This window comes from Phoxinus phoxinus (assembly GCF_949152265.1).
Source record: "Phoxinus phoxinus genome assembly, chromosome: 1".
Classification (NCBI taxonomy): domain Eukaryota; kingdom Metazoa; phylum Chordata; class Actinopteri; order Cypriniformes; family Leuciscidae; genus Phoxinus; species Phoxinus phoxinus.
Window position 1 is genome coordinate 33,293,226 of NC_136876.1, and position 22,836 is coordinate 33,316,061.

At 37.3% G+C, this 22,836-nt stretch overlaps 1 protein-coding gene across 2 annotated transcripts in view; it reads left to right on the forward strand.

Moving 5' to 3' along the window:
- The window catches only part of cacna1ha (calcium channel, voltage-dependent, T type, alpha 1H subunit a), a 58,319-nt gene that overhangs the window by 25,134 nt on the left and 10,349 nt on the right, over window positions 1–22,836 (forward strand). For both annotated transcript variants that reach the window (XM_079611656.1, XM_079611657.1), the window contains exons 9-25: window positions 3,788–3,939; window positions 5,491–5,676; window positions 5,873–5,990; window positions 6,646–6,801; window positions 8,444–8,531; window positions 8,863–9,071; window positions 10,893–11,270; window positions 14,127–14,227; window positions 14,321–14,438; window positions 14,552–14,620; window positions 14,704–14,888; window positions 15,208–15,334; window positions 15,429–15,554; window positions 15,767–15,856; window positions 15,977–16,169; window positions 20,359–20,510; window positions 20,824–20,933. In XM_079611656.1, coding sequence (XP_079467782.1) covers window positions 3,788–3,939; window positions 5,491–5,676; window positions 5,873–5,990; window positions 6,646–6,801; window positions 8,444–8,531; window positions 8,863–9,071; window positions 10,893–11,270; window positions 14,127–14,227; window positions 14,321–14,438; window positions 14,552–14,620; window positions 14,704–14,888; window positions 15,208–15,334; window positions 15,429–15,554; window positions 15,767–15,856; window positions 15,977–16,169; window positions 20,359–20,510; window positions 20,824–20,933 — 2,558 coding nt within the window. The remainder of the gene's footprint in view (window positions 1–3,787; window positions 3,940–5,490; window positions 5,677–5,872; window positions 5,991–6,645; window positions 6,802–8,443; window positions 8,532–8,862; window positions 9,072–10,892; window positions 11,271–14,126; window positions 14,228–14,320; window positions 14,439–14,551; window positions 14,621–14,703; window positions 14,889–15,207; window positions 15,335–15,428; window positions 15,555–15,766; window positions 15,857–15,976; window positions 16,170–20,358; window positions 20,511–20,823; window positions 20,934–22,836) is intronic.

A 22,836-nucleotide genomic window follows, 5' to 3' on the forward strand; every position in this document is an offset into this window, starting at 1 on the left:
TATTTCTGATTTGATTTGCATACAATCAATTATTTGTCATTTTTTTTGTCATTATGCTTGACAATTTTTATAGCATATTAATTAAAATACTTGTTTTTTTTTAAATGCATTTGTCACAGTGCAGACAATTTGCTAGTGGCAACAAAAATGTGAGTATCACCAGAATAGTTTTAGTTATGCTACGTTAATTACTGTAAAACTTCTGTACAGCTGTTTTACAGGATAATTGATGAATTGTGCAACTTTAACACCGTGTCTACACCAGATAAAAGCATATTGGACCCATTTTAATCAATGATGCTGTCTACACTGGTCACTGGATGCGGTGCGGCACGGCACAGACACAATAAATTCCCAACAGTAAACTGATGCCCCGTTCTATAGCTGACGTACTCCAAGCTCTCGAGCTACTTTTGATTCAAAGTACAAATGAATTTGCAACAGTCGCTTTGTTGCGTACACTGTGGATAGCTTCTATCTGTTGCAAAAATATGTCCATATACACATTATGCATAATCTACTTAGCTTCACGCAGAATCTTATCATCATCACACATTTATCTGTCACACCATGCCGTGTTTATCTTGAGATTGTGCTGGTCACTGATTGGTTTAGAGCTGTGAAATGATGTGATAGCTGTGAAGTCAAAGACAGTGTTGTTGTTTTTCCATTCCTTTTGCCTTTTCTGAGTTGTTCTGCACTCAGAGGTGTATAAAGAAGTGGGAATGTGTGCTATGCATCATGGGAAATGATGAAGGAAGGGGGCAATAAAGGTTGCAGCAGCCGACTCCCTCTGGACTGTCCTCTGCTAACACACGCTCTCCTTTAGTCTGCCATGTTGCCGCCACTGAAAGCCCACTGTCCCGACATGCATTTTCACTGTCATTGCTTTTCCATTGCTCTGTCCAGCAAATGTGCTGGATGCAGCAGCAGTGGGAATTTGTAGCTTTGCACTCAAGCAGACCATTTTCAGGAAAGCTGGGATGGATTTTCGATTTGTGTGTAGTGTACAGTAAGTGGGGTAGTGGTTCAGTCGGGAAACAAAAATTTCATCATTTACGCACCCTCATGTTGAAAGGACATTAAAAGAGTCTTGAAAAAGCCCCCAAAACCAGTATAAAAATATATAAAAATAGTCCATACACTATATTCCAAATCTGACCAATATATTTGTGTGAGAAACGGACATTAATTTACATTGATGTTTACTGATAATTTTCCCATTCGGGTGGTACAATAATTGCTGCGATCATTGAGGATCATTAAGTCATTGAGGTCAAGAACCGAATTAGTCTGATTTGTGAACAAATCCTTCAGACCACTTCTGTATAAGTGATTCCGATTAAGTGATTCATTGATCTGACATAAAAGAAAGATTTGTGAAAAAGTTTTGTTCTCAAATCGAACTACGCTACTTCTCTCATAAACTCATATCATGCTCCAAGGAAATCTGGGGTGGATGACAAGATTGCCAGTGAATTATTTTGGTTGTATGATACTTTCATACACACAGTCCTTTTTTGTCATGATGGAGGTTGACAGCCCCGGTCCTCATTCACTTTTATTATATTAAAGAGTGGTCAGGATATTGTTTTGATATTGATAGTGTGTGATTGTGAACCATCCCTGGTTTTGTTGCGGGGGATGAGCAAAAGGGTCTGGGGAGGAGGGATCAACAACAATACAGTTGTTTAATATTTTAAAAATAGACATGCACTGATCATCTCTGTCACTGGAAAAATGATGCACAGGCTTGAAGATTGTGTTTAGAATGAATCACGACTGAGCTCAGGCTATGGCACTGCATAATGGCACGTGTCTCACTTTATGAGGAAAACTACACTAAACAATGTTTTTGCCCCATAGTGTGTTTTATGAATCTGTAGCATTACATTTTATTTCAAGCCAAATTAGAGTTAACACACTTCAACAATCTTGGCACCTGAGGTGGTGTCCGCTGCTGCAATAATGATTCACAAAGCAACCTGTTCGACACGACACAAGCACATCTGTTTATGTATATATGTTGCATAAATTGTAAGATTTAAATGGAAATTTACCCACTGAAAATGTGACTACCATCTGTTTTATGTTGACACCGCTAGCTTGTATTAACAGATATTCTGGGTTTTTGTTTATTTCTTGTACCCGGCAATACCAATTAGCCTACAAATAGCCTACAAAATCTGTGATGCTAAAACTGTTTAGGACTACAAATTGATGCCTGTAAGGCGGAAAATGTTTGTCTAATCTAACATTGCAGTAGAAGATAGTATAATGAAAGGTTTTAATTTTTCTTTTACTAATCCATTTCTAATCTGTTGTTCCTGGGTAACAAGTAGTCTGGGGAAGTGGCATATAAATATTCATGAAGTACATTGATTAATGTATGTAGATAAATGCAGGCACCAGAGACAGTGGAGCCCCCTAGTGGTGATCTGTCAGCACAGGTTATTTTACTTCAGTTATTTACAGGGCATGAGTTTATACTTGCAAACTAATTCAATTATGAGACAGGTATAGATAACCTTCTGTATAATTTGTAATAGAAACATACTTCACTGGTAACAATTTACAATACAGGTTTCATTCAGCATTCTGTAGTAGGAATCATGAACTATCAATGAACAGCAATTTACAGCATTTATTAATCTAGATCATGTTAATTTATGTATTGTTGTTTTTTTGTTATAAAGAGAAATGTCTTAAATGATTGCATAAAAATTTCAAGTTTAATGGGTTATTTCAATTTGTTTCTAGTGATAACGTGAGCTGTTTAATTTATAAGATTGAATACAAATTAATTAAAGCAAAATTAATTAATTAATTAAATCTAAATCCATAAAATAATAACATGATGGGAACCTCTAAATGGTTCTAAATATGAAGAGCCTGACAAAACACTTTAAGGTCCAATATACCTTTTCTTCTTAGAGTGTAGATTAATAAATGCTGTATTGTTTGTTGTTATTTCATTATGTGCAATAATGCAGTTTTATGTGTCTGTGTTTGTCATATCAGAAGCAGTGAAACCTTAATGTAGCCGTTTTTTTCCTTCTAAATGGAAGTGTTTAACGTGATGACCTTCAGTTTGCCCATAGCAAGGGCGATTGTCTAACAGTTTGACATATTGATTTTATAACAGTGTGTTAATGTGAACAGTATCCAGGTGAATTCTGAGGGTTGCTGCTCTTATAATGGGCCGCAGAACTAAGAGGTTCATATAATTTATGCTTCCTTTAGAATGTGTTTATTGATTTGCTCTGTGCTAAAGAATCGAAGAGTGCAGTGGTAATTCTTCAGGCACAAGACTTGGTACAGTCTGCATCAGCAAATGCCCTGAAACTGCTTATGATGGACAGATTTTAGAGGTACTGTTGGTCTGATTGATCGGTGTTGCTTTTCTCTTAATAAAAGAGCTTATAATGCTTTGCGTTTGATTTTGTTCATCCAAGCACAGCGCTAGAGCTGTTTGTGTAAAACTGAACAATTGTAATTGCTTTGTAAGTGTGCTGAAATATCTTTCTCATTTGACCCAGAGGTACTGTGTTTACATAAACGCTCCATTTATCGTTTGAATGTTGCTCAGTTAGTTTTGCAGGTCTCTGTTCATATACAGTACTCTGACTCATGGCGTTTCACGTGATGTTGTGAGAGTAAAGGTGTGTGAAGGTACCATTATGAGGGTCAGTGAATAAGGTCACTCACATGTTGTATTCCCTGCAGTATCTTGGCATGACTTTGGTCTGCAGAAGGTAATGAGGTGTGGCTCTGTTTCCTCTCGCAGCCCACGCAGCTGACGAATGTCCTGGAGATCAGCAACATCGTCTTCACCAGCATGTTTGTCCTTGAAATGGTTTTCAAACTGCTGGCCTTTGGTACCTTCGGCTATATCAAGAACCCCTACAACATCTTTGATGGGATTATTGTAGTCATAAGGTAAGATCTGTTATATATCTATACTTATATTCATATCCCTGCTGAAAAATCCAGCATAAACCAGCATGAATTCCATGCTGGTCCTAATGCTGGTCACCAGCATCACATGCAGGTCTTAGCATGCAAAACATACCTTATGCGATGACCGGCATAAGGGAATTATATTATATATTAAATAGATTATATTGTAACATTCAATAGATGGAAAATTGATAAAATGCTTATCAGAAGTTTTTTAATGATTTTGAAAAGAAATATCTTATCCTCATCAACTGCATTTATTTGATCAAAAATACAGTAAAACAGTAATATTGTGAAATAGTATTACAATTTAAAATAACTGTTTTCTATTTTAATATAATTTTAAATGCCATTTATTAATTTGATGGTTACATTTTCAGCATCATTACTCCAGTCACCTGATTCTTCAGAAATCATTCTATGATTTAATGCTCAAGAAACATTTCTTATTTCTTATCAATATCTAAAACAGTTGTGCTGCTCTGTATTTGACATTTTTAGGATTCTTTGATGAATAGAAAGTTCAAAAGAACAGGATTTATTTGAAATATAATTTTTTGTAACATCATAAATGTCTTCGCTGTCATTTTTGATCAGTTGAATGCGTCCTTGCTGAATAAAAGTATTAGTATCAGTATATTTCTTACAACAACGACGACAACAACAACAAAAAAAAACTTATTTTTTCTTATTGACCCCGAACTTGGCAGCAGATTATAAAATATTTTAATACAATTATTATTAAAGATTTTGTGATAATGAAATGAAACATACAAAGGTTTTAAAGGGGTGATGAACTGAGAAATAAAATTTTCCTTGAGCTTTTGACATATAAGAGGTCATCATACTATAAGAATATCGTGTAAGTTTCAGAACTGAAAACTTTCTTGTTAGTCCAATAAAAGCTTTTATTGACACCAGGCACAGAAAACGACAGGGTTTTCAAAGTGGGGATCTATGACGTCAAAGGGTATGAAACATCGCCTCCGCAGAAGAAGACCAAAGCCTACTTAAACACTGCCTGTTTAGCCCCGCCCACCGATCTGCGCATTACATGAAACTCATTATAATATGCTAAACTTTTATCCAATCATAGCAGTGAGCGTTTACTTCCAAGTCTTCAATGCCCATAAAATACGAGCGTTTCAGGAGCTAGGCTTAAAACCTGGGTAGAAAATAACCTATTACTTATTCATTTTGATGTTTTTGAATGTAAAAACCAAACGAACGTCATAAGTTGACCTCAGACAACAATATAATTATTTTTTTTTAAAGCCAGTTCATGACCCCTTTAAATAAATTACATTAAAATTACCTAAACTTTTATTGATTAAAAAAATTCTTGGACATCTACCCAGATGCTATTGCTGAAAGATAGTGGAACATTTTAGCAGAGCCTTCTTGTTAATATGTTTAAAATATGTTTAAGCGCTTGTAAGCATACACAAGCAATGTTGAGGTCATGTTTTTTTCATCTGAACTATTCAATATATAAACTCCTTAAATATAAGCATGTGTTTCCGGTGTCAGTGTGTGGGAGATCATAGGGCAGGCGGACGGGGGTCTTTCAGTGCTGCGGACGTTTCGTCTCCTGCGTGTACTCAAACTGGTGCGCTTCCTCCCTGCACTGCGCAGACAGCTGGTGGTGCTGATGAAGACCATGGACAATGTGGCAACATTCTGCATGCTGCTCATGCTTTTCATCTTCACATTCAGGTGCAGACCAAACCCACATCCTCATTCAACCAGTTAGAACCGAGCTTGCTGCACAGTGCCACCAACACTATAGCTAATCTTGAACGTTTGATTTAAAAAAACACTGTGCTACATTAATTCGATTTTATTGAACGTAATTCTGGAATTATGCGCTTAAATGTTTATGCATTTCATTTTTATTTGACTGTCAATACAGCATTCTTGGAATGCATCTGTTTGGATGCAAATTCAGCCAGAAGATGGAGAATGGAGACACCATTCCTGACAGGAAAAACTTTGATTCCCTGCTGTGGGCCATTGTCACTGTGTTTCAGGTCAGAACAGAAACCATGCTAGCTGTACATAGATCTGTCCTTACTTACAATGAATAGAATAGACATTTTATCATACTTTGAAATATTAAAATATCAAATGTAAAGTGTGTTTTAAATAATTGCTTATTTTTGTCTAATTTATAATATTATAAATATTTGTTTATACCATTAACCAATTTATTAACTCCATATCTATATATTGAGCTAAAATAGTTACTAATGTGCAGCTCACTACAATGGAAAGCATCAGCATCATTTTGCATCAGCACAATTTCCTGAATTGCTGAACCTGCACTGTTATCTTCCTACCATGCGCATTTACAGCTATTCTCACTAGATTATCCCAACTCCATTTTGTGGTTAAAAAAGACTTAATTGCTAGACTGGGAAAGCCAATTACTTTTACTTCAGTAAGGAGCTGAACGCTGAATAGTTTGTACAGTATCATCACAAAACACAATTCAAATTGGAGCTACAGCATCAAATTCTGTATTAATTTCCCCACTGTATAATTCAGATACAGGAAAACACATGCACAAAACACTACTCTATTGCACATCTAATTAATATGTCACCGTTTTTATTTTTTATTTTTTTACTCCGCCCGTTCTATGTCCTCTGTTTCTCAGACAAACTGTTTGCGTGTGTTTTTCAGATTCTGACTCAGGAAGACTGGAACGTAGTCCTCTATAATGGAATGGCTTCCACCTCCCCATGGGCGGCTCTTTACTTTGTGGCTCTGATGACTTTTGGGAATTATGTCCTCTTTAATCTGCTTGTGGCCATCTTAGTGGAGGGGTTTCAGGCAGAGGTAAAAAAAAAAAAACATATATTACAGCTGGCTTATTTACAGTATTTTGTTTATATTTCTTAAGCATTTGTGCAAAGTAATTGCTTTCTGCAGATAGTCTAGGGAGTTAAACTTCATTGCTGTTACAATACTCCAGTCAACATAAGTATTTTTCAGCTTTTTGTTCTTTACATTACATAAATAAATAAATAATGCATTAAATGAAAAAAGTAAAGAATGTAAACTGTAAAATGCAAACAGAATGTAAAAATTGGTTTTCATTATTCTATAGATTCATAGTTTGAAAAAAAAAAAAATTCATCTTATAAACCAGCTCCAGATCTGAATCTAGTACTAAATATGTAGTCAATATGCTTTGGAGTACTTCCCCACTGGCAAAGTGGGTTTTTAATAAAACTTGGCTGCCTATGCAGAAGAAAGGCGGAAAATGTGAAAAAGATATCAGTGCTACCTGACTAGAGAAAACAGAAAAAAGGCTGTCATCTTTCCTTTTGCTAAATAAAACTTCAACACTGGGCATGTTGCCCTCTAATGGTGCGTTCACACTGGACGCGAATAGTGCGTCAGGCGCGAGTGATTTCAATGTTAAGTCAATGCAAAGACGCGTTACGCGCGTAAAACGCGTAAAAATCTGCGAAGTTACACTTTAAAGGGATAGTTCACTTTAAAATTAAAATTCTGTCATCATTTACTCACCCTCAAGTTGTTTCAAACCTGTATTAATTTATTTCTTCTGCTAGACACAAAGAAAGATATTTTGAAGAATGTCAGTAACCAAACAGTAGTCTGTACCCATTGACTTCCATAGTATTTTTTTTTCCTACAATGGAAGTCAATGGGTACAGACTACTGTTTGGTTACTGACATTCTTCAAAATATTTTTCTTTGTGTTCAGCAGAAGAAATAAATGAATACAGGTTTGAAACAACTTGAGGGTGAGTAAATGATGACAGAATTTTAATTTTAAAGTGAACTATCCCTTTAAGAAGCTTGTGCTGCTTTTTCACGACCCTCACAGCTTGTTTTGTACATTTAATGTTTACATTATATACAAAATATAATTTCAATATTGAATAGAAATTAAATCTAACACACTTAATTTATATGTATAGCTAAATATGTAGCTAATATGCAGTGTTCACCCCTTGAAGAGGGTCACTCTCTGGCACACAAGTTGATCTTGTGCTACAAAACATTTCTGAATTTGGCTTCTGAAGGATACATATTTTTGCACAAACTAAGTACTGTAGCTGCTCTCTCCAGATAGTCTGGGGAGTGGAACTGCATTGCTGATACAGTGCTGCAGTGTTTGGCCCATCTGTCATCCTGGGGACTGTGTGAATTGTGAGCTTATTATTAGTAGGTGTAAACCTGCAAAGGCTAAAACAAACACCAACTTAAAACAACCCTAACCATATTTCTAACAGAGTAGCAGGGCACGGAGAACACGGGCACCGCTGCTGTCTGTATGCACAGCAGGCTGTGACTGAGTGAAGGGCAGTTTGTTGTTGATGCCAGAGGCCAGCATCCTCCGAGAGAGCGACTCCTGTTTGGCTTCACAGCACCCTGAATAACACTTTAGTGGGCTGAGCGGTTACTGAAACACTGTGAGCTGTCCACAAAAACCTCTTGTGCTTTGCAGGGAGATGCTAATAGGTCAGATGTGGATGAAGAGAAGCGATCTGTGAACTTTGAAGAGGAGGAGAAGATGGGGGAATTACGAGCTTCAGGTTACTTCCTTTTTCACATAAAATGTTATTGCCAGGTTACAAAAAATGGCTTTTATGCACACTTTTTACACTACATAGATTTTTCCTATTCTTAGCCTGATCATTCAGAGTGAAGTCCGTTAAGACCCATTAAAGTGGGGCAGTGGTCCTCCAGAGTCACATTAAAGTCAATGCGTACCCATTTCACATAAATGAATCTACTGAGGAAAATGCCCTTTTTATGCTCTTCTGCCATGTACAACTTTGAGTAGTTCCTGGATAATCCATTTTACTTTTATTCAGTGAATGGTGTTGACTTTCATTGAATAACCTCTTTCATTTTCACAAATAGAGTTGAAGATGTACTCTCTGATGATGTCAGCGAATGGGCATGTGGATCCTCGTGGCACTTTGCCCCCTCCAATCATCATGCGCACTGCTGCCACACCCATGCCCACTCCAAAGAGCTCTCTTGGCCCGGAGTCAGTGTTTAGTTTGACTGAGTCCAGGCGGGGCAGTGGGATCTCGATAGATCCAAATGCTTTTGATCAGAAATCCCTGGTAAGAAAAAAAAAACCTATGTCAACCTATTTCAGAGGTGAAGTGATGTCATAATTTATATTTTTTTGACATAGCTAAGTTTGATTCAATTGTGACGTCATGTATTGTGGCTCCTCAAAAACGTAGTGATATTTATAAGTGAATAATTTATGATATTTTACTTTTTACCATGAAAAAGATGTGTGCATGCAACTGGTTAAAGGATAATTCCGGTATTTAAGACCTTGAGTCTATATTGTAGTTTGTTTTGGATGAACAAGAGTGGTGGACAAATTTTTTTTGACAATGGTTCCTCTCTCGAGTTTTTGACTATAATAGAATTGGCCATGGACCCATTTAACATTGGAGTCAATGTGCATGTCCGAAAATGTCATTAAAACAGCCAATGATGTTCGTTTACAAATCTGTTAAACTCACCGAGTGGTTAGTGGTGTTCGTTGATGATTATAAACAATATATCGTCGCAATATATGATTCCAATCCGTTTATTTTGCTATAGTGGAACTATTTTTTCAACAATGGGATTTTACAAAACGACGAATAAAACACGACAGAAACTGTATTTCGCAACACTTTTTGTTTCTGGAACATCAACTAACATCACTAATCACTCGGTGAGTTGCACAGTTTTGAAAACTAATGTTAAAGGTTGTTTTAATGACATTTTCGGACATGCACATTGACTCCCATGTTAAATGGGTCCATGGCCAATTCTTTTATAGTCAAAAACTCGAGAGAGGAACCATTGTCAAAAAAATGTTGTCCACCACTCTTGTTCATCCAAAACAAACTACAATATAGACTCAAGGTGTTAAATACCGGAATTATCCTTTAAGTACATTATGTATTCAAGTTGTAAGTTGGAAAATATGATATCACTATCTACTTGGTTACACCACATTACATTCTTAGATTCATTACATTTAAACTTTGCCTGAAATGGTATAAATGTTTTTTTTAAACAATATGAAACCAACATGAATACAAAGAGCAAATTTTTTACGAACATGTCACACGTTTTTAAAGATTTCTTTATTGTGGACACTGGTATTTGTTATTGACTTAAAAATCGAATGTAATGTCACTTTGGATAAAAGTGTCTGCCAAATGCATAAAAGTAATTATTTTATGTTGGTTTTAATTTCTCATTGCTATTAAGGGGCTTCGCTAGACCCTTTTTACTGGGGCATGAGTCCCAGTCAAATACCCCTGTGCCCCACTAAAATATTACTAATAAATCCTTTTCTATCACACTGGATATTACTGTATACAAATCTGAGAATCATTTTCTCTACTAAAATTTCAGAAATCAAATCAATTGTGTTTTTACAATCACCTGAACAAAATCAGAACAATCCTAGTTTTGCAAATAAATGACCCTTTTGATCTAATTAGTCAAATGATCAGTTTAATTCATTCGAACAGTTCACTCACGCACTGAATCTTTTGATGCAGTTTTCTCACACCGAAATAGTAACGGATACTTTATAAGACAGAAAACAAAGAGTGTGCTGGATACGGTGGGAATGTACTTACAATCCATCGTAGGAAACAAAACTTGTACTGTAAATGTCTTCTATCGTTTGTCAATGACAAACCAGCTGTTTATATCATGCAGCTTTTGCATGACTATGTACTGCAGGTACAGTAAAGCAAATTTATATCCATATATCCAAAACAGTATCAAATTATGGGGACACTTATTTTGATGCCCCAGTACCGATGAAAGGCAGTACTTCATTGCAGTAACAAGCAATATGTGTAACATAAGCACTGTAATGTAACATCTTACCAGGACAACATATTCTTTTACTAACTCAGACTAGCCCAAGAAGATCTCCGTGCCATCCACGTGGCTCAGGCAGTAACTGGGGCAGCCGCAGATCCAGCTGGAACAGTTTGGGACGGGCGCCGAGTTTGAAAAGGAAGGACACGTCTGGGGAGAAGGAGTCTCTGCTGTCTGGGGAAGGCAGGGGTAGTTTTGAGGACGAGGACCTGGAGGGTGAGAAACTGGCCAATATCAGTGGGGGCTCGCTGCAATATCCCAGCTCTCTAGATATCCCTGAGCTGTCCCAGACCCCCAGCTTCAGCTCTTTGGGAGAGTACCACGACTGCAATGGGAGAAGCCTGCACGTACCCACTGACCTGTACACCAGCCTGAGCAAAGAAGACTCCATCACAGAGGAGGACATGGATGATGTAAGTCGTGGCTTGACACTTGAGAAACACATCTGTGCTGTGCTGTTTGTTACAGTCAGGCATTGCTTATGACTTGTTTTTCGAAGATGTCTTCCCAGGAGTTTGTCTTGTGAGGAGACTAATTGTCATGCTGTAATTGATTCAGCACGGTAGTTTGAAGACAGTAATTGGTTTTCTTGGTGGGTGGAAAATGACCTTTATTGGTGTAAGTTAGATGATATCTCCTCACTCAAGAGGCCTTGTCTTGAAATTGAGTTTCAAGTGCTGTGAAATTACCAGAAACAATGGGGCTACAATAAAGGCCCACATACAAACAACAAACACAACGGGCCCTATCTTGCACCCAGTGCAAATTACTTTGAACGATGTATCATTCTTATTTTGCACCCGACGCACAGGGGACTTTTCCCTCCACAGACGCATGTCGGTAAATTAGGGAATGAACTTGCGCGGTTCAGCAAACAGAGCGCAAACGTTCCCTGGTGCTATTTTGCAGTTTGAGAAAACAATTCCGCCACAGACCGGGAACCGCGTCATTCAGATGTTATTTTAAGGGCGCATGCTTGGTCATAATGTAGCCTGTGCACAACGCACATACACTTTGCTTCTCTCATCCACACAGACGCAGCAGTTCCCATTTTTGCAAACCATACATAATTACAAGGAAAAATATTACCACATGAGGGAAATCATTGTGGTGTCCATGAAGATGTGTGAAAAAATATGCATAAATCTAGCTTACACATTTACCCAAATTATTCAGGGTAATTGTAGTAATGACAGATCAAACCTGTTTGATCAATAGTGGCAAGACACATAGGTATAAGGACATCTGACAAAGTGGGTTGTCCGTCAAGAACTAGGAAACAAAATTCTGAAGACTGCGAAATCACCTTTACCATCATGTAAGTTGCGTGCCCCGGCAAACACAATGTTATAATAGCAATCCCCCGTGGAACAAGCGCGTCTGCTCTTAAAAGGGAATGTGAGATGACCCTCTGATTGGTTTATTTCACGTTACGCCCAAACCACACCTATGAGTAATGTAGCTACTTCATTTTAGATTTGCGTTGGGCGCAAGAGTCATTTATCCCGCCGGTATAATAGTAACAGTGAGATACGCCCACAAAGTTACTTGTGTATTTTTCGTTTGATACTTGCATTTCAGATTGTTAAAATATGGCCCAAATAGTCAAAAGTCTGGACACACCTACACATTATTTATTATAATTTCTTTTTAGACATTTTAGAAAAGTAGTACATTTTAAAACAATATATACACTACCGATTCAGATTTGCCATCACAGGAATTCATTTCATTTTAAAATATATTCAAATAGAAAACTGATATTTTAAATGGATAGTTCACCCTAAAATGCAAATTAAGTCATAATTTACTCCCCCTGGTGCTGTTGTAATGCCATATGCCCTTCTTGCTTTTATGGGCCACAAAAGGATAATAAAAAAATTAAACACTCACACTCATTCTCACAAGAACAACACAAGGGGGATTTCATTTTCATTTTAGGGTGAACTATCCCTTTAATTGTAATATGTCCCAATATTACTGTATTTACTGTATTTTTTATCAAATAAATGCAGCCTTGTTGATCATAATGAGACTTTTAAAGAGACCAGTTTTTGTTTAGTTTAGTTTCTAGTTTTGCACATTCTGTTCATTTACTTAACTAAATACTTTTAAGCAGTACTGAAGGACAGTGTTGGTTTGCATTAGATAATGAGATTAATATGTAATGTAATACACCATAATATCCAAGTTTTGGGGTTTTCAAATAACCTACATGCATTACTTTTCTAATTGTATTGAAAAATACAATTGAAAACCCTTTCCTTTGTAATAGAATATAATATATAAAATAATAATAAAAATAGGTTAGGGTGTAATAATAGAGGTTGTAATATCCGTGAACATATTATTTTACTTTTAAAAGTTGCATTTGAATTCATTAAAGTTGCATTTAACATTGCATTACTCATATGAGTATTTATGAGTAATGTTCCCCAACATTGGGCACTTGTTGTTTCCTGTTGTTTCCTGTTGTTGTTTTGTTTTTGTTTTATTCACTATCTGGTCCAGCTTAACCATTAATATTAATACAAAAAGAAACAAGTGTGCCCAAACTTTGACTAGTTCTGTATTTATTGTTAGATGTGCAGATTTAAAGCACACGTTTATAGGCAAACTCCTCTCATCATTGTCTTGTGTTTTTTTTTGTGGCTGTTCCAGGAAACCAAATTGCATGTGTACATTTGTCTTCATGTTTCTATTATTTCTTGCAAAGGAAATTTGAGTTATGCATCATGAAGGAGTCTGAGTTGTTGAGGGAAAAACACTTTAAATTGTTGTTTAAAAGGTGCTGCATGGCGGTGAAACTGAAACTGCATAATAGAGTGCATAAAATGTCCATAAAAACAGCATAAATGTGTCAGTGCTGGAAATAATCTATAATGATTTCCCACAATTGTATTACAAGCTGCATAATTACAGCTGCATCATGGTGTCATTTCTTCAAGTTGAACCATCTTTCTTGCCAAGTACCTGGCAAATCAATTAGACATTGAGGCAAAGTGGATTTTAATTGCGCAAAATCTATTTTCCGGAAAACACATTTGCAAAATAAACAGCTAGTTAGTTAAATGGTAATTAATCACATTTAAACAAGCATGCATTTGAATCCCTATTTATTGATGTATTGAATCAAGACCATTAGCCTAATGCTTATAACAGAGGTTCTTATCTACCTCAAACACTTTAAACTCCTGACAATTTAGAGCTGTAGTAATTATCTGTAGATCTTGTTCAATTTGCTGACGCCTCTCTCTTGTGTGTTACAGAGTTTCTGTCTGCGTCTCAAGAGGACATTGGAAGCATATAAACCTAAGTGGTGTAAAGATCATGACGACTGGTCCCTTTATCTGTTCTCGCCTCAGAACAAGTAAGCATTTTCCATCTCCTAGCATCTCCTGACCAGTTTGTTCTTTTAAAGTTTCACGTTCACTTCTGTAACGGCTATATAATTCTGTCCTAGGTTTCGGATGATGTGCCAAAGGTTAATTTCTCACAAGATGTTTGATCATGTAGTCTTGGTATTCATCTTCTTAAACTGCATCACTATTGCTCTGGAAAGACCCACTATCCAGCTATCTGTAAGTTTGCTTGAGTGAAATCTTATCCTTAATAGTTAATTTGCATCTAATATTTGAGATTGGCATGCTTACTGGATGTATGATACAGTGTGTCATTTTGTTTTTCACTTCAGGAGCGAATGTTTCTCAGTATCTCCAATTATGTTTTCACTGTGATCTTTGTTGCTGAAATGACTGTGAAGGTATGTATATATTCTTATATATGCTGTAAAGAGGGTTCATTCCACAAAACAATTGCACTGACGTGATATGGCTTGTGTTAAAGGTGGTGGCCCTTGGCTTCTGCTCCGGGAAGCACAGTTATCTGCAGAGCACCTGGAATGTTCTGGATGGGGTGCTAGTCTTTGTCTCTCTCATTGACATTCTGGTCTCTCTGGCTTCCACTGGTACAAACCGAATCTTTGGCATCCTGAGGGTTCTTCGCCTGCTGAGAACTCTGCGGCCACTGAGGTGAGTCAGTGAAAGGTCACAACATGCCTGTCTGTGGTACAATCAATCAATGAAATCCGCTACACAGTCATTGTTCTAGTTAGGAAATAAACTCAAGGTTAGTTATGTGGTTGCATTATCTCTCGAGTCTACACGCTTCTCACTTACCGATTCAACTAAAGCTTGGCAGAATTAAGTTTATTATCCTTGCAATTTATTTCAGAGGTAAGACCAAGCGGTGGTTTATCGATCTTAAAGGTCACCCAGTCTATTTTACCATTACATAAATGACCATGTACCGTAAATAAATAGGTTGTGTCTTTGTTTTTGACCTAAATAGAGTGATTAGTCGTGCTCCTGGACTGAAGCTGGTGGTGGAAACGCTAATAACGTCCCTGAGGCCCATTGGGAACATTGTGCTGATCTGCTGTGCCTTCTTTATTGTCTTTGGAATTCTTGGAGTTCAGGTAATTGCTTCAACTGGAACACAATACATGCTTTTCAACAGAAATATGAGTGTTTTTTTTTTTTATAACATAGCATCGATATTATCTATCACAGCTCTTCAAAGGAAAGTTTTACCATTGTGAAGGTGGCGACACCAAAAACATCACCAATAGGTCTGATTGTCGTGATGCAAAGTACAAATGGATTCGAAGAAAGTACAACTTTGATAACTTGGGACAGGTAACTGTTATTCACTAGACATTATTCATTGGTTTGGACAAATTGAAGGCATTATAATGTGATTGGCTGAGTGAGAAAGTGAGGTCATGTCGCCTTTTCATTTTTATAGGACCTCCAGAAAATGTTTTTTGCTGTAATTTTTTTTAAATGATTTCCCAAACTGTCTGACTGAATGAATGAGGGTTTTGCTGGTTACTGTCTCTCTTCCCCAGGCTCTCATGTCACTGTTCGTGCTCTCCTGTAAGGACGGATGGGTCAATATAATGTATGACGGGTTGGACGCTGTCGGGGTGGACCAGCAGGTTTGGATCTGCTTTGCTCATTCTGGCCGGTGCTGTTTCAGTATTAATAAATTCACATGACTTTTCTAATTTGTCATATGATGGATGTGTCCTCTATCTTCCTGTCCTTCACGCCTGCAGCCTGAGCGCAATCACAACCCCTGGATGCTCCTCTACTTCATCTCTTTCCTGCTGATCGTCAGCTTTTTTGTGCTGAACATGTTTGTGGGAGTGGTTGTGGAGAACTTCCACAAGTGTCGTCAGGACCAGGAGGAAGAGGAGGCGCGCCTGCGCGAGGAGAAGAGGCAGAAACTGCTGGAGAAAAAGCGCAGGAGTAAGGAGAATTGCGGGTCTGGTCGGTAGTCTATTTTTCTGAGCACTGCCTGCTTCCAGAGCCTGAGAGAGAAAGCTAGAGAAAGATTTGTTTTAAAGACAGAAGCAGTCATAAGGCTGAGTAAATAAATTAAAAAAACGTGCACATTTTTGCACCGATCTGATGTCAGCCTTAGATTGTGATTGACTGCAGCATGTTCCTGCATGAGATGCCCGCAACACAAAATGATGCATGACAAGCCAACAGGGGAAGGTTTCACAGTACATATGGGGTCAGCATCAAGACCAAAGCAGCTGAGCGTCTTGCTATCAATATATAGTGTGATCGGTTAATAGTACACGCAGATTTATTTTGAATATAAGATTGAACCAGTACTAATTAGTGTTCATTTTGTGTTCATTTTCCTACCATCGGAGCAATTCAAGATTTTAGTACCAACCTTGAGTGTGTTGAGTCGACACACCTCGGTAAACCAAACTTACAGAGAACAGGCAGCACAAAGTGAGCAAGAAGCCATTCGCACGTCCGTGCATGCAAAAGCAGTTTTAAAAGTTTGCGACTTTAAAACTTGAAAAGTTGATTTTAATACAATAGAATCATGGCACAATATGCAGCGCAATGGCCAAAGAGCTGAGATCTACATCAGTCTGTATGTGTACTTAGACCAAGAGCGCATCCTGTGTGAACGAACGGCCACCAAGTCTACACTACTGTTCAAAAGTTTGGGATCTGTAAGATTTTTAAATGTTTTTGGAATAAGTCTTTTGTTCACCAATGCTGCATTTATTTGATCAAAAATGAAGTAAAAACAGTAGTACTGTGAAATATTATTACACTTTGAAATATTCCTGTGATGCCATAGCTGAATTTTCAGCATCATTATGCCAGTCTTCAGTGTCACATTGTCCTTCAGAAATCATTCCAAAAGAAACATTTTTATTATCAATGGTGAGAACAGTTGTGCTGCTTAATATTTTTGTGTAAACTGAAAAAAAATGATTTTGTAGCATTATACATGTTTTACTTTGACTTTTATTCAATTTAATGCATCCTTGCTGAATAAAAGTATTTTTTAGAACTGATCCCAAACTTTTAAACCGTTGTGTATCTCAGACAGGTTGACAAACTCGATTGCATAATAGGTTGCTGTGGACCATAGCCCAGTGATAGACTTCAATGACAAAGTAAACAATGTATTGACTTCTAAAGCTACTTTTTATATATTCAAGGATTCAATCCTCTGCCATAGTCACATCATGCCTTTGTTTGGGGGCTTTGCTAAGAAAATATTGCTAAATGCATTTAATTTAATTAATCTGCAAATGATTTAAAAACAAAGTACCTAGTCGTAATGCATCCAAAGAGGTGGTGAATTTTGTTTAATAGGGGTGGGGGATGTGTGGCTGATATTTATTAGAGCGCTGAACTCAAACATATGTAAAATGACATTGAGGAAAGTTACATCATATTATCCAGTTGAGAGATCAGAAATGGTTAGTTTGCCAATGATCTGGCTGTCTGTTTTAATCAGTTTGGCACACTGAGGACACTTATTAGGGTTGTCTGGTTCACTTCTGTGAGCATTAAGGACTCTGAGAATGCAGGCCATGATTTTACGTGACTAAAACGAATAAATGTGAAGAAGTGTTTTCTTTGTTTAAGCACCACGCCTGCCAGGGCAAAGCTTCCTGATAAATGATCTTTAGCATAAAAGCTGACGGTTTTATCTACGTTTGTCACACTTGGCTCCTCTAGCCTTTACTGCAGTCAGGGGATTAATCGTGTATGAGAGTGTGACTTATAGTACTCATAGCTGAGTCCATAGCAGATGAGTTTTTTATTTCCCTGGATATATTCAAAGAGCCCCTCAGTGCATTCATCTGGGATAGATTAAAGGACGTCTCACAAAACAGAGTGACTTTAGCAGGACAGGAAATAAAAGAAGGCAAATATTTGAATACATGATGCTTTTTCAACTTTGGCCATGTGGACTTTTGTGGAAAACATTTGTCATATATCACAGGAGAATTTTTTTTTTGTTTTTTTTTTGTTAAGTGTTGAAAATTCCTACCACATCTGAAATTATGTATTGTGTTCAGTAGCATTGGAAATGGAAATTAAATTTTCTAATATTTTTTTAATTAAAATGGTATACTAATTTGACTTTGTTTGGGCTAATTATGCATCCCAAATATGCTTTTGCATAATTTGACTACATTTTTATGGAAAAGGGACCTCTTTATTACCTCAATGTTTTGCTCCATTGTACACTCAGTATTATTTAATATTATTTCATTGCAATAAATAATGCAATTGTTTATATCACATTTTTAAGATGATCCCATTTGGGACATAAATCATATAAACCCATGGGACACAAATGTGCCTGAAGTTGAAGAAACAACCCTATACAGTATATATAACATATCCAAATAACATCTGTGGATCTGTGCATTATCCAGACTCACATGGAATCTGCTCCCACAGAAAGCTCAGTGGATTGCCTCAAAATTGCAATATCAATCTTGTACCACTCTTTAAATATTTTGGCTAATTTGCTAAAAAAATAAGCGTTTAACTATCATTAAGAGTACAGTGAGTTCAGCTTAACTAATTTTATATTCTGCAGATTTGTCCCCAAATTCAGAGCAGAAAATGTGGAAAATATCCAGAGATTCCATCTGGGCCTGCCATTATCCCATCATATTGAAAGACAGGCTGTTTCTGTGTGCAACTGTAAAAGACTTTCAAGGTGGCCATGAGTGTCGTATCTGCTAGGGAGAGATGTTCCATGTAATGGTTATGCTCTACCTGCATGTTTAAAGGGGTGGTTGAGTATGATTCCACTTTTCTAACTTAAGTTAGTGTGTAATGTTGCTGTTTGAGCATAAACAACATCTGCAAAGTTACAACACTCCAAGTTCAAAGCAAAGGGAGATATTTGCTTTTAAAGAAATAATTTTTTTAAGGACTACAACAAACGGCTGGTTTGGACTACACGACATTCCTCATGATGTTAGTGACATCACCAACCCTAAAATGTACATAAACCCCGCCCCCAGGAACACACAGTCCATGTTGAGAAGAGGGAGAGTTGTTGTATAAGAGTATATTTGTGAGTCTGCTCAAACTTTAGCATCCGTCTTTTCACATGCAATAGAAAGTCAGTCTGTGTGCATCTCACAACAGTTCCTATACGAGCGATTTAGAGAATATCATGACAGAATATGCTAATTGAAGATAGTTAACTCCACATCAGCAACATAAATTCATCAACTAACCATTCAGAGACGTCCTGTTGCATTCTACATGTTGTCATTTTTTCTTGAGTCTCTCCATCATTGTCTGACTCCATTTAAACATAAAAGGCAGAACAGTTTCTGTCATTTTAGTGTGTGTCTGCGTGAGGTAATCGCAGCTGCTAACACACATGAGCTCTTGAAGCTCCGCCCTCTGTGTCGGGAGCAGCAGCTAATTTGTATTTAAAGGGCCAGACACAAAACGGTGCGTTTTTGCTGATCCTCAAAAAGTGACAACTTTAACATGCTATATAAAAATATCTGTGAGGTATTTTGAGCTAAAACTTCACACACACACACACACACACTGGGGACATCAGAGATTTATTTTACATCTTGTGAAAAGGGCATTTCACCACCCCTTTAACTCTATCAGATATTCAGTAGCTCAAAAGGCTTCTCTCTTGGCATATGGTACTATTTACCTGTAAACATGCTTTTATGGCAGACTCAGAAAGATGGGTTCAAACTCAAATCAATTTTATGGTTGCTGTCATGTCCAGTATATCACACACAGTTCAACTAGGCTAATCGATAAACAGTCACCTCTAAGCTCTCCTTGGTAAACACTCAATATGTCCCCGTCACTGGTGCTACTCGCAGAAGTCCTTTCATATGTTCTCCCACACCCTGCCATGTTTACAACGGCATGTTCACCAAAGCGGCATGCTTGAAATCCATGAAGGCACAAGTGCTGCATGAGAGGACTGTAAACGGTTAACGTCCCAATAATAGCACAGCGATTAAAAGAGAAAGTACTGGTCCTCTCTGCAGCAGTCGTCCCCTCACACCAGTGCCTTTTGCCTCTGCCTCAGTGATTTGGTTTATCTGTATTTACCCTGCACTGACTCTTCTGTGCTGTCTGTCTGTCTGTATGACTGTATCAACAGAGGCCCAGCAAAGACCGTACTATGCAGATTACTCTCCAGCCCGGCTCTACATCCACACACTGTGTACCAACCACTACCTGGACCTCTTTATCACCTGCATCATCGGCATCAATGTGGTCACTATGTCTATCGAGCATTTCAATCAGCCTCGGGTGAGTCTGTGAACACTTTAAACACATCTTGATTTGTTTCATCTAGTGATCTACCATTGCATAAAGTTGTATTGCATAATTTGAAACCTGAAGTAACAAACTTATTTTTGTGAAATGTTCTGCTTGGAAAGTGTTTGTGCTCGTCATTCAAATAAATGACACATGGTTTATGATTTTTATAGAATTTATCCAATTTATAAAAAATGCAAAGGCATTTGTGCATTATTAAATGTGGTTTAAGTGTCAATATGCTACTTTACTATAAATTGTACTACATTAAAACTGGTGAAATCATTGCTCCTATCTCCCACAGTACCTTGAAGAGGCACTGAAATACTGTAACTATGTCTTTACCGTCATCTTCGTAATTGAGGCTTTGCTCAAACTTGTGGCATTTGGTGTTCGGAGATTCTTCAAAGACAGGTATTGTTGCCTTTGTGGCTCTAATGTGAACGCCATATAATGTGAATACCCTGTAAATAAATGTAACAATGGATGCATGTATGCAAATCTGTATTGTACTGAAGAAATTTCTGGAAGTAAAATCAGTATTTACAAATGCTTATTAGGGCGCACTTTAGATGGTATTATACTGACTATATACATTACATTCTCATTACCAATTTATTTTTAACTAAGCCATCTTATTCTAATTCTAATCCTGATTATACTAAAGTCAATTTTAAAAGGTCTAAGGGGAGTCTTGTCAGTCTCCAACCCCTCAGTGACCTTGTCCCTTATCACAGACTCTCTTTGTGCAGTGGATAAACTTGTGTTTTAAGATAACTGTAGTCATGCTGTAATTTGCAAGTGCTTAACCCAATCAAGTTAATTAAAGACTCCATCAGCTTTGTGTACAGCAACATATTTTTAATCTTCATTCAGAGATGGTGTGCACTAATTATTAATTAATCAAGCCAACAAAAATCAACGCATGACTGGCTGTTACTCAGATCAGAAAAGATAATTGACACCAATGTCCTTCAAAAAGATGTGTACTGAAAGGGTTAGTTCATACAAAAATGAAGATTCTATCATAATTTACTCACCCTCATGTCTTTCTAAACCCATAAGACTTTCATTCATCTTTGAAACACAAATGAAGATATTTTTAATGAAATCTTAGAGATTCCTGTCCCTCTATTGACAGTCCATGCAACTACCACTTTGTCACACCGAAAAAGTAAAAAAAAGATTGTAAAATAAATCCATTTGAATTTAGTGGTTTAGTCAAAATTTCTGAAGAGACACAATCGCTTTATATGATGAATTTAGGCTTTTATTCACATATAAACATTCATCAACACACACACATTAGATATGGTAAACGGAAGCTTAAGGATGTTTGTTTGACATGCGTGAACCAATGAGGTTCATTCTGAAGGCCCGTTCACACCAAAAATTATATTCATAAAGATAACAAAAAAATATAGAGGTCTAAAAATCATTCTAAATATAAAAGAATAGCAGATTCCACACCACAACGATAGCGCCACAGAGAAACGCTCACTTTCAGAACGATTTTTCCAGCTGATAAACAATAAAAACATTGACAGCCTATCAAAATCCATCCTGCCTTAAAGAGCTCGATCAATTAAAGCGGCAGACGACAAAACTGCAGCACGTGCTTAGAACAAACAGATCAATATCATCATATGTGGATGCAAATATAGTTATCATTTTAGTTCTCTTTATAGTTATAATTTTTGGTGTGAACAGGCCTTTACGCAGCCAATTGAGCTTCTTCAAGAACCAATGAGGTTTGTTCTTTTCTTGCACATCAAACAAGTACAGTTGAGCTTCTGTTTATGTTTACTGATCAATATTTATATGTGAATAAAAGCCTAAATTCAATCTGTTCATCATATAAAGCAATCGAGTCTCTTCAGAAAATGTGGACTAAACCGCTCAATTCATATGGATTAGTTTTACGATTTCTTTATGAAGTTTTTGAAGCGTCAAAGTGGTAGATGCGTAGCTGTCAGTTCCCACAGCGTCTCGACGCAGCTCGAGTTCCCTTGAAAGGGTACGTTTTAGGTTACGTTTGTAACCCTGATTCCCTGAAGAGGAAACGAGACGCTGCGTCGCCCTGCCATACTCCCAGCATGCCTGTGATCGACACTAGTGCGGTCTGATTCTAGGTATGCTTTATAGTTTCCTGGTCTGTGACGTCAACCGCCTATGACGTTCCAACATACCATCATGACTGATTTCACACGTGTTTCACGACGCAATCACTCAGGGGCGTTCCCACAGCGTCTCGACACAGCTCAAGTTCCCTTCAAAAAGGGAACCAGGGTTACATACGTAACCTGAGATGTTCTTT